Genomic DNA, 12,805 nt, shown 5'->3' on the forward strand with positions numbered 1-12,805 from the left:
TCGGTAGCAAATAAGGGCTTAACAGAAAATTTAAAATGAACACGGTCAAATAAGGGCATTCTCATCTCGCCAGCGAAATGAGATATCTTAACGGAAAATTTTTAAACTAAGAATCGTCACTGTTCATTCATCTTCATCCCGTCCACGAGGTCAAATAAGGCATTCGCCTTAATCTTTTGTAACTTTTAAAAATAGAAAACTTACCGTGTTGTAAGAAGGAAAGGCGATGGGTATACTCTGTGCTATCAATGATGGAGCCTTTGCAGATTGTTGTCAGAGAGGTCAAGGGGAGAATGCTACCGTTGAGTCTGTTCCTATTGATTTGAGGTCAAGGAGGTGGAGCTGGTCGAGGTGAGCAAGTGAATCGATTGGGTCACATAGGTCTAAAGAAGGGAAAAGAGAGAGAAAGAGCAGTGACCCTGACATCGGTGCAACGGATGTTGATCAACCAAATGGCACCTTATTAAATAAGTGCCCGTGTATTGTACATCTTTTGGAACGAAATCATTAATGCATGCAATATTATTATTGTGTGATTTAATTTTGCTTGGGTCATCATCGTCAGTAGCATGTGCATGTATTTGGCAGATGCATGCATGTGAACTCACTTCTCTCGATCATGTACCTATATAAATACCTAACCTGCTCTTCAGTATTCTTCAACTCAAAAGGCTAAAGAAGAGCAGATGGCTTTAAGCCCAGGTCCCCTAACAAAATATCCATGGGAAAAGCTAGGAAACTTCAAAGTATGTATGAATTAACTTCATTCTGTCCCTTTAATTACATTTCCATTTTATTTATGCATTGATTCTTGCATGGTGATGAGGGATGAGTTCTTTCTACTCATGCATGCTTCAAATTACTGTTTTGTCCAGTATGTGGTTTTGGCGCCGTGGATTGTTCACAGCACTTATCAATTTGTGACCACGGATGAAAAAGAGAGGGATTTGGCCTACTTTCTTATGTTGCCATATTTGCTCTCGAGGGTGATCCATGCCCAGATATGGATAAGCTTAGCTCGTTACATGACTGCGAAGAGCAAACACAGGATAGTCGATAAAGGAATCGAATTTGAACAAGTGGACAGAGAAAGAAACTGGTTAGTAGTATATATCTTCACTTCATTCCCATTATTAATTAATTAATTCTGTTTTCTCTTGACTTAACATATCAGCTAGCTAGTTGTTTGATGAGGAAACTAATTAATGGTGGCAGGGATGACAATATCATTTTTAATGGTATTATATACTACCTTGCAATAACTCTGTTGCCTGGGGCTTCCAGAATGCCAATGTTTAGATGGGATGGCATACTTATTGCAGCACTCGTTCATGTGGGTCCTGTGGAGTTCCTCTACTACTGGTTTCATAGAGCATTGCACCATCACATCCTTTACACGGGCTACCATTCCCATCATCATTCCTCCATTGCCACAGAGCCTATAACATGTAATAACTAATAACTACATCTCTCATACATGCATGTGCAATATATATATATATATATATATATATGCTTCACATATCACATATATGTTATACATGCATTAACATGCATCTCTCAGCTCTAGTTGGCTCAGGTTTTTGAGAATTGCCTTCTTTTTTTCCAGTAGGGAGATGGCTAATTGATTAAGCTTTTCTTTTATTTTCGTTTAATGAACAATTATTTTTTCATTTAAAAAAAAAATGAATCATTTACTAGAACACTCCTGTATATAGTCTCACGGTCGGATTTACTTAAACCTACTCTTAATTAGTTTTCACGGATTTAATTACCAGATCGAAAATCCTTGTTTTTTGTTTTATATAATTGTAATTAATAGTTGATTAATGAATGTTTAATAGTTAAACATATTTTTAAGTGTCATTATTACTTTTTGTCTTATATAATGGCATCATTGTAAATATATTAATGCTTAATATCAATTATAATTAAAACAAGGCTAAACCCTCATTATTTTTTATTTTTGTCTTATATATATGGCATCATTGTGTATATATTTTATAAAAAGGGGTTAAGCCCTTCACACATTTTATGATACTTGAGTTCCACGGATCTATCCAGCGGTTTATATGTTGAATAAATCCTTCTTTTTATCTATCAAGTGGATAAACGAGATTTAACCAAAGGAAACTTTGATTGTGTGATTTAATCATTACAAGTTTAGAACCTCACACAGAGAATCAGTTTCTCACAAGCCGAGATAGCCCAAAGATTCGATTTACTACAATATGGGTGTTACATCCGTACCTATTTTAAATTTGCTTTTACTATATAGTAGGGACCCGTGTGATGTACGGGAAAATCTAAAAGATTAAATAATTTTGTTTTTCATTTAATGTTGATTTATAAAAAATAATTATTCTTAATTGAATATGAATAAATAATTTTTAATAAATTTAGTTTTATTAATAATTTGTAGTAATTTAAAAAAATTTTATTTTTAAATTTTATTATTTTTAAATAAAATTTTAATTAATTTTAAATAAATAAAAATAATTTTAAAAGATAACATTTTTATTAATTCCACTAATAATTAACAATTATATAGTAATGACACGGGGTGGGTTCAGGGCAGGGCACCCCATCCCTTTCCTTGCCCCATATTCAATACACTCTACCCCAACCACGCCCCGTCCCCAGTGTCATGCGGCTTCAGGACAAGGTAACCGTTCCTCAATGTCGGGCAAGTTCAGGGGCAAGGCACCCCACTCCTCATCAAGGATGGAGAGTCTTCGAATTTCCCTTCCCTGGGCGGGTTCAAGTAGAGGTGTAAATTGGGTCGTGCTGGATTGGCACGACACAAACTACATGTGGCCCGCACAAAGTGCGAGTTATGTTGTGCTGGCCCACGAGGCATCCTAGGTCGTGCCTTCCTCCTCTAGGATAATTTGCGGGTCGGTTCGACACAGCCCATGGCTCAAGTCCACACAGGCCCATGCCGTGTTGTGGGTCGGGCTCGTCCATGGGTCAGACCTTGGGCCAAGGCATGCCGCACACCAAGCCAAGATCAAGGAGAGGCACCCACTCCACGTCCAAGGTTTTTAAAATTGGACTGGATAGGGAATTGTTCTAGGGTTGAATGGTTTGACTATTCGGTTTGAACGGATGACCCGCTGTAACAAAAACTATTAGAAAAACAAAAAAAGGCCAAAAACTGTTATCTAGGTTGACGGTTCGACCACCCAGGTCAGTGGTTCGCTAACCAAATAAACGGTTTTTGGACAAAAAATAGTTTTGGGGTGAAATGATGTCTGGTTCCCAATTTTTCTAGTATAACCATCTGGTTTGATCCAGTTTTGAAAACACTGCCCCTGTCAACCCAATATTCAATTTGATGATAAAAATAATCAAATGGATATATTGAGTATCAACCACATGGTAAATTTCTAAATGTACACTAAGTTGTCTTTAATATTCAAAAATATAATTTTATGAAAATTTTGGAAATTTTATTATACTTGTGTAATTTTGAAAATTTATTCAAAATTATTTAAATTTTTATTAAATAATTAATTTTCTTTTTAAATGGTTTACTTACAGATTTATACTAATTTATCTTATAATTTCTAATATAAACTAACCAATAATTTCCTTTTACGAATATTATAGTAATTTATCTTAATAATTTGTGTAACTATTTGTTCAAATTATAGTTTTCCATTTCCCATAGTCATTTATCTTTAATAATTTCAATAATTTGCAATGAAAATTACATAATTTTTCAATGGTTTTCCAAAATCTACCAAATGTAATAAATTTTCCTACAATTTCCAAAATATTGTAATAATTTTCAATAATTATTTAATGCATTTTAAATAAACTTTCAAATACTTCATATCTTTTAATTTCAAAAATTTTATTTTATGAAAATGTAGTTTTATGAAAATTTTTGAAAAATTTATTACTTTTTTGTAACTATGGAGATTTATTGAATTTTTTTTTAAATTGTTATTAAATATATTCTTTTATTTGGCAGTTTACTAACAAGATTACACTAATTTATCTTTTATTTTCAATATAAATTAATTAATAATTTCATTATCTAACATTATAATATTTTGTTCCCCCATTTGTATTTGATTATTAATTATAATAAATAAAAATAACTAAAATTTTATACTTTTTGATAATTGTTAAATATAATTCACAATTTTATAGAAATTAGTTAAAGAGTATTCAATTTCTATAAAATATTGTTAATGAGTTAATTAATAACAATATTTATTTATTTTTGGTAATTTACTAACCGTATTTATTAAATTTTGGAAATAGAACTATTTAATACTCATTGAATATGGGTGGGATTAAATATTAATTGTATTTAACTATTTATTAATTAATATTAATATTTTAAACGAGGGAGAGTGGATATAGATTGGGGGGATGCATTTTAGGTAGTTGGGTGACATGGCTTAAGGGAAGGGGAGAGGAGAGAAAGTCAAAGAGAATGGGGTTAATGGAGGAAGGAGAGGCACGATGACGGGGACCCGTGCTTTGTTAAGCGAAAGTTAAACAATAGAAATACATAAGAGTATATAATTGTTTTATATTTTAACTAATAAACAATCCAATCAGACTCAACCCGAGTTGGTCAGTTTTCTAGTATTTCAGATTGGCTTTGGTTTAATAAATATATTAATATTTTATATTTTAAATTTAAATTTTTAATACAAAAAAGTAGGAAAATTTTCATATTTGTTAGTCTAAAATATTTTATAGATTTAATTTTTGTAATTTATTTTTTATATAATATCATTGTAATTTATGGAATTTAAAGTTATCTAATAAAATGAAAAGAATAAACAAAACAAAATACAATGCTAAAACACGGGTTCTATTTGGAATATATCAAACCCATGTTTAAACTATAATATTATTAAAACTATCAATTAATACTTTTTGTATTTAAGTTTCCTATTTTTATTAGTGTTTATTAAGTTTGATTTTTAACTGGAATTGAAATGTTTTTAATATTTATTAGTTTTAAGTGAAAGCTTAATGGATTTTTAAATTAATATTTTTATTTTTTTTTATTTATGTTTGATTTTTTTAAGCTGAACTTATTTATGTTATTTGATTTATTAATATTTTACTTTATTATGTTGTATTACTATTCCCACTCTCTCTCTCTCTATCTATCTATCTATCTAATTATTTATATATATGAACATATTCATGTAATGGGACAAAGATTGAATAGAAGCATGGGAGATTCTAACATGCTACATCGAGAGTATTAATCTATTAATCCATGTATACTATTATAAAGAAAATAGTTGCTTTATTTTTGATGCAGGTAATTAATATAAAAATTAAAATTACATCTTTCTTGTACACATGCATAACCATGCCCATACAGCAGTATTATTCAAAATGTAATTACATGATTAACTTCCTTTTGTTTTATTGTATGTGGCAGCCGTGATTCATCCATTCGCAGAAATTATCGTTTATTTCATTCTCTTTTGTATTCCGACCTCAGCCGCGTTAGCCACAGGGACTCTTTCATTTGCAGCAGCTGTAGGATACACAACTTATATTGACATAATGAACTATGTGGGGCATTGCAACTTCGAGATATTCCCCAAGTGGCTCTTTAATATATTCCCCCCTCTCAAGTACCTCGTCTATACTCCATCGTAAGTCAATTTCATAAAATGCATTTTGGTTCTAAGGATTCATTTGGTTTACAATTGGAATCAGAATAATCTATTCCCATAGTCTATTTGGTTCAAACAAAAATCATAATGTGAATTGAAATCAGTTAAAATAGGATTTCATTCCGATTGGAGAAGGGAATGGTCATAACTTCAAAATGGGAGAATGCCATTCCACCAGAAACGAAATGAGATTTGGTTCTACACAATCAAATAGTTGGAATCAAAATCCGATTTTAAACTCTAGATTCCTGTATATATTGTGATTTTGATTTTAAAATGCTAATAGATTCATGTAGAAAAGCATGCAGCATATTGAAAACTTATGCAACAGGTTTCATTCTCTTCATCACACCAAATTCCGGACCAATTACTCTCTCTTCATGCCTATTTACGATTACATGTACGGTACCGTGGATGACACCACGGATACACTATATGAAGCCTCTGTGAAAGGAAAGAAAGAGACCCCAGACATAGTCCATCTCACACATCTGCCTACACTAGAATCCATCTACTATCTACGGCCAGGATTTGCTTCATTGGCTTCTTACCCCTACGCTTCAACTTCAAAATGGTATATCTGGATGTTGTGGCCAGTGACATATGGGTCCATGCTGTTGACTTGGATCCTCGATTCCACCTTTACTGTGGAGAGGAATATGTTCAATGAACTCAAGATGCAAACATGGGCTATACCAAGACACAGTTACCAAGTAAGAAATTAATGTATATATTCTTCACTTCTTTTTTTTTTCTTTTTATTCTTTTTATGAAAAAAAAAGATGATTATGAACACTTCTTCATCTTTTAAAAGTAAGAAAAATAATTAATCCCAAATTTTATTATTACAGTATTTGTTATCCTGGAAAAGAAATGCAATTAATACTTTGATTGAGAAAGCCATACTAGAGGCTAATGAGGCGGGAGTAAAGGTGATGAGTTTAGGTCTTCTAAACCAGGCAAGTAGCTAATAGTTGTGCTTTCTATTGTTTTGTTATTACAGCTAGGAAATTTTCTCATCATTTCTTTTCTTCTACAAAAAAATAAGAATAAAAATAAAAAACCATTGTTTATTTCAAATTTAGGCTTGATTAATTTCCCAGGATTAATTCCAGATATCCTACACTACTTTTCTTTTGTATAAATGGGGTACAAGAAAACTATTCTGTTCAGCCACCTCAGCCGTTATTCAACGGCCCCTTAAATTTGCTGCAGTGATTTAGTACATTTATTGCTATTGATATAATGGAAGTCAGTTAATTAAGATAGCAGCAACAAACACTAAGTTGGGTAATTGGTCTGTTGGTTGTTTTGTTTCTGCTTTTTCTCCTTCATATGTTCAAGTGGATGTATGGGTTTTCTTCTACTCATTGAACAGAAAGGAATTAGCAGTTGTATTATTCTCCAACATCTCTCTCACCACTAACATAGTTTTGTAATGTACAGGGAGAGGAATTGAATGGAAATGGCGAACTCTATGTTCAGAGACATCCAAAACTCAAGATCAAGCTTGTGGATGGTAGTAGCTTAGTGGTTGCTATTGTACTTAATAGCATTCCAAAGGGAACACAGCAAGTACTTATAAGGGGGAAACTTTCTAAAGTAGTTTCAGCCATTTCCTTGCTTTTATGCCGAAGAGGAATCCAGGTACATTCTTTCCTTCTAATTGATGCTAACATTTGATTAATTTTGAATGTGAAATCAAGTGATTTCAGCTCTTGAAAAAATTAAAGATTAATTGATTCCAATAAACTGGCATTACTTCCATATACGTCTGCTTTTGTTTTGCTCGAATGTGCTTTCTGAAGAAACTTCAGTTAAGTTATATAAAAAAGAGGATTCTTGAGTTCCTTCCCTCATGCTAAGAAAGCATTCATTCTTCAGTTCATTTCAAAATACTTCAATTGGTACGCGCAAGAAATAGGCCAATTCAGCAGCTTTTTGTTCAAATTCTCGTGGAGTCAAATTTTCATCAGTGCGAGTTAAGGGAATGGCTCCCTGGTTGTGAGGTTTAATTTGGGCAGCTAATGAAATTTAACTAGCTAGCTATATATAGGAAGTTAGTCCAATATTAAATCTTCACCAAGTAGGTAAAATATAGGCTTAAACATCATATATGGTTTTTCCGTCCTCTCTCACATTGCTAAAATGGAACAGGTAGCTGTAGCAAGCAAGGACGATTTTGAGAAGCTTAAATTGCAACTCCCTGAAGAGTTGTCAAGTTTGTTGATCCTCTCAAGTAGCTATAAACAGAAGGTAAAGAAAGTTTACTGTTTATGAGAAGCTTAGCAGATGCATTTGGAAATTAATGATAATTTATGGAGTCATTGTAGGTATGGTTGGTGGATAATGAAACAATGACAGATAAAGAACAGCAGAAAGCAGTTGAAGGGACATACTTCATTCCATTGTCTCAATTTCCACTCAAGAAGGTGCGGAAGGACTGTGTTTACTACAAAACACCAGCCATGGCCATCCCCAAAGCTTTTGAGAACGTGCATTCTTGTGAGGTTTGTGCTCCTTCTCTTGTTTTACTTTTGACAGAATAACCATTAATTTCTTCTATCTTGACATATATATAAATGAATGGTTCTCACAGAATTGGCTGCCGAGAAGGGTGATGAGTGCATGGAGAATAGGAGGAATTGTGCATGCTCTGGAGGGGTTGGATGCACATGAATGCGGAGACACAATTCTTGATGTAGAGAAGGTTTGGCGTGCAGCTCTGCATCATGGATTCCTTCCTCTACCTCAAGACTGCTATTGAGGGTTCCTTGTTGCTCAGAATAACATCGATCATAATAAAGGAGTTGGGCTTTCACCAATTTGATGTTGACATTAAGTACTACAACATGCTATGTGATACTTGAACTCGTTTCCCTATATATAAACACTATTTGGTTATAACAATTTTCCATGGGATGGTGTGCTTAAGAGAAAAAAGGAGCTTCTGAGCCTTTTACTCTCATGGTAGTGTTTTGTTCTTGAAACTTTCTTCCTTTTGTCAATGCCATTGATTAGGCATACCTCCTTCGTTATGGACGCAATCGTGGGGAAGAAGTACCGCCGCCAGCAGCAGCAGTAACGTGGGATCCTCATCAGATTATCTAGCTAGCCACAGTTCATCTTACCTTATCTTTATCTTATCTGCTTTCTTACTCTTATATTATCCATTCCAATAAGGATTAGTATAGAGTCTGATTTATCTTAGGGAGTTTTTATCCTTCTTGAGTAGGGAGTGTTATCTAAGAGTCTTATCTAGGAGTCTTATCTATCTTATCTGTAAGCAGTTTAGTTAGTTTTATCTAGGAGTCTTATCTATCTTATCTGTAAGCAGTTTAGTTATCAAGGAGTCTTCCTACAAGGAGGACTCTTACCTCTTGTAATCTCCTATTTAAGGAGCTGAAATTATTGAATAAGCATATCAAATTTCCAGTCAAGAAAGAGAGCAAAAGGAGAGTTCGGTGATCTCTTGGACAAATCACCCTCTAGGACGCCAAGATAGGTATGGCTAGGAAGGGGAGGAACAAGGGAAAACAAGAGCTTTTCCCCGTGGGCCAACCCATGACGTGATCCTATGCCCCGGCCCATAACATCCTATGCCCCGGCCCATAACACCCTTTGTCGGACAATGGTAATGATCGGTAATGCACTCTCTCTTATAGAAACCAAACTGCCGGCAGTTGATTTCAATTGTTGGAATTTTGTTTTGCAAAATAAGATATATATATATATATATATATATATGTATGTATGTATATGTACGGTTTCAAAATATTTGCAAAAGATTTTAATTCCCGGGATCCATGTGAGTAGAGAGTGCGACACTGTTCCTTGCAGCCGAGAGAGAGGTCTTCTCTTGTCGGGCAGTGCTTGATCATTAAGGGCTAAGAGGTTAAGTGTAAGACTATTTAGGATAATACCTGATGGGCTAATCTTGCACCTGCCCACAGTCCCTAGGTTTTTATAAGATGGCTTGGCCCAGGGACCACTTAATGTAAGTGTTGGGCCCATAGGGTCCATGTGATGGGCTCAAGGGGGTCACTGAGTCTTTCAGTGAATTCGGCTGGGCCGGACCCATATGGCTGGTGTGTAGATCAATGCTTGGGTCCCACGCCATACAAAGAAGCCCTACTGGGCAGCAGGTTGGAAACTAGTTAAACATTGAACACTTAATGGGCCAAAAGCCCATTTCGAACTGGGCTGATATGATCACCGGTTCATAGGGCAAATATGAGATTAGTGTTAGGGGGTTTGAGTAAGCAAGAAACACATCCTGCAATCTGAGATTTGATCTCTCACAAACTCCAGAGAGAAGAGACAATTCTGCCCTCTTCGTCCCCGAACTTCTCCTCCTTCAGCCGCCGCCACTACCTATTGGAAGATTGGATCTTTGCAGCAATAGGAAGTCAAGAAAGTAGTTATTGACAATAGTCTTGCAAGAAAGACACTAGGATTTAGTGTTCAAGGTTTCCAGAGGGTTCTTGGGAAGAATCCAGTGTGTAGGACGCACCCTGCTGGTTCCGTTCCATCCACAGCTGTGTCATCTTCAGCAGGAGCGGATCTTGGTTACTTCTTTGGGCGTGAACACCAACTTTGGGAGATATTATTTCTCCAGATCAAGTATAATCCTTCCTATTTCCTTTTGGTTCAGATATGGTTTGTTTATGGTTCAAGTAGGATCCTTGAATAATGTATTCTAAATTTAGGGAATATGATTCCCAGTTGGAAGAAGGTAGGAAATTTTTTTGAAATTCGCCCCCCATTCCGCACCTTTCTTGGCATCCATTAGATGGATCCTACCATTCTTTTAGTGGTATCAGAGCCACAGGTTTGAATCTTGATCCAAAAGAAAATCAGATCTGACCCTACGCAGATGAACAGAAAATGGTTTCTTGTTAAGGGCGTTTGATCTGAAATTAATTTTGTTAAATCCAAAAATTTATTTAGAATTGTTCTTTATTTATTTTTGATTTAATGGACTGTTCGAGCCTGGAGATCGCAGTGCAGATTTGGCGCAGATAGTCTGCGCACCCTTTTTTCTTCCTTTTATTATTATTCGGTCTGTAACAATTTTTTTTTTATTTTTCTAGACTGAATGTATAGGATTTGATCAAGAATGTAATTAATTAATAGAAATAGGATTTCTGTTTTTTATTTATTTTCTTGATTAAAGAAGAAGGAAGAAGATGGCGGCGCTGGAGATTTGCAGATGGAGAAATCGCATACTTCGATTTACAGTTTATGAAACTGTGACTTTTGTGATTAACCTCTGTTTTGCAGGTGGTACGAACAGTCCATATTTTTTGATTTGTGATTGTCTAAAATAAAAAATTATTAATTTCAGATCTCTCTTGAATTAATTCTTAAATTGAAAATCAGTTTTGGACCATTTCGGACTAGATTGGACCAAAACTGTTTGGACCGAATATGAGATTTGAAAGGGGCTGTTTTTCAATCCATATTTCTCACACTGATTATTCCAAATCTGATGTTCAATTACAGGGATTAATTCGGCCCACCTGTAAAGCCTAGTTTTAAAAGGTTAAAATGGCAAAAGCCCATTGTTGTGAGAAAAGCTGTATGGGCCAAACTGCTAACTTCAATTCAGACCATACACCTAGTAAACATTAATTATTAATGCTTTAAGTTTTAAATGGGCCATTCGATGGGCTTTACAGCAGTTAATTGATTGGATCAATTCTTCCTTTACATGTGATGTTTGGATGTATGATGTGCTACGACCATGGGCCATAAGCACTTGACCCATGTTAACTTGTTAGTGGCTCTTGCGCACACCATGGCTGAATGCACATCATTGCCATGGTGTCCCTTAAGGTCATTGGATGACCCCTCTCTACTTGGTGGGCCCCATAACCCTGAAAAGGGATGCGTACGGAACCCCTAGCCGATTGAGGCCCACCAGAAATCAGGCTTTATGAAAGCTAGTGGGAGCCACTTTGGTTTGACCTAAATTAGAACTAGGGCGTAATTTTGTTCCCTTCAAGAAAATATGAGTGCGTGTGATAGGAAAATCCATTTGATGGACTCTCTAAAGGCCTTCCGTCATTAGCACAATGATGGGTCCATCAGTAATGAGGAAACACACCATAAAATTGGGCTATCCATTTGCTGTTGGATCTGTTAGAGTGTTTCATTAGATGATAGGGGCATCATAAACCGATGTGGGAGGGGCTTCACCAGAAAATGGGAACTCTCTCACGGTACCTTGGCATAACCTGAATATGATGGGTGTGCACTCACTGAACAGAAAGGTTTACCTAAAAATGACTCTGAACCTTGTCTGACAGAGGCCAAAGGGAAATTCATATGATGAGTGGATATGATCCGTCACAGAAAGGTGGTGGGGGTTATGCAGCTGAAACAGTTGGCTTCACACACCCTATGTGATTTCCCACATTTCTAGAGACATTCCGTTGTCTCCGTCACTGAGAAGGGAGGGAAAATCTCAGAGATGAATAAATGGGAATGGAACATAGATTAAAAGCCATATCTATGTAGGTAACATGAATCAAACTAAGGTTGTGGACTAACGTTTTTGCTGTTTTATCAGAAAATGGCAAATGGTCAATTTGCAAAGCTTCTAGATGATAACAAGCTTAAGGGTCCAAACTATGCTGACTGGTATAGAAATCTTATGCTGGTCATAACTTCTGAAAAGTTAGATAAGGTGGTGAAAAATCCTACCCCGGAACGTCCGGGTGATAGGACTTCTGAGGCCCGTAGGAGGGACTACCAAGATTGGGAGGATAAGAACTCCCTAGCCCGGTGCTTTGTCATTGCCTCATTAGACAACTCAATACAGAGGCAGTTCGATCAGATCAAACTAGCCAAGGACATATTGGACAGTCTAAGAACAATGTATGAAGAGCAGAACCGTTCTACTCGACAGAAGGTCCTGAAATTGTTCATGACCGCGCAGATGTCCAAAGGGCAGAAAGTTCATGACCATTGTCTTCGGATGATGGGATACATTAATAAACTTTAAGCTCTTGGATCCGGGCTAGATCATGGCATGCAAGTGGATGCCATCCTGAATTCTTTGCCCTCTTCCTTCAATGTGTTCACTATGAACTACAATATGAATAAGATGAATGTCAGCATCCAGGAACTCAGCAATA

General features: G+C 35.5%; 1 protein-coding gene across 1 annotated transcript; it reads left to right on the forward strand.

Annotated features, from left to right (window-relative positions):
- The first annotated feature begins 630 nt into the window (after positions 1-630).
- LOC148880245 (very-long-chain aldehyde decarbonylase GL1-4-like) lies at positions 631-8,580 on the forward strand. The gene is made up of 10 exons (XM_088962110.1): positions 631-746; positions 876-1,099; positions 1,216-1,448; positions 5,423-5,642; positions 5,995-6,376; positions 6,515-6,626; positions 7,114-7,310; positions 7,821-7,919; positions 7,997-8,173; positions 8,263-8,580. Exons 1-10 carry the CDS (start codon positions 687-689, stop codon positions 8,428-8,430), a joined length of 1,872 nt encoding a protein of 623 aa, XP_088818236.1. The 5' UTR covers positions 631-686; the 3' UTR covers positions 8,431-8,580.
- Positions 8,581-12,805: the final 4,225 nt, after the last annotated feature.

This window comes from Nelumbo lutea, chromosome 1, assembly GCF_056320005.1.
Source record: "Nelumbo lutea isolate HS-2025 chromosome 1, American lotus-T2T, whole genome shotgun sequence".
NCBI lineage: Eukaryota > Viridiplantae > Streptophyta > Magnoliopsida > Proteales > Nelumbonaceae > Nelumbo > Nelumbo lutea.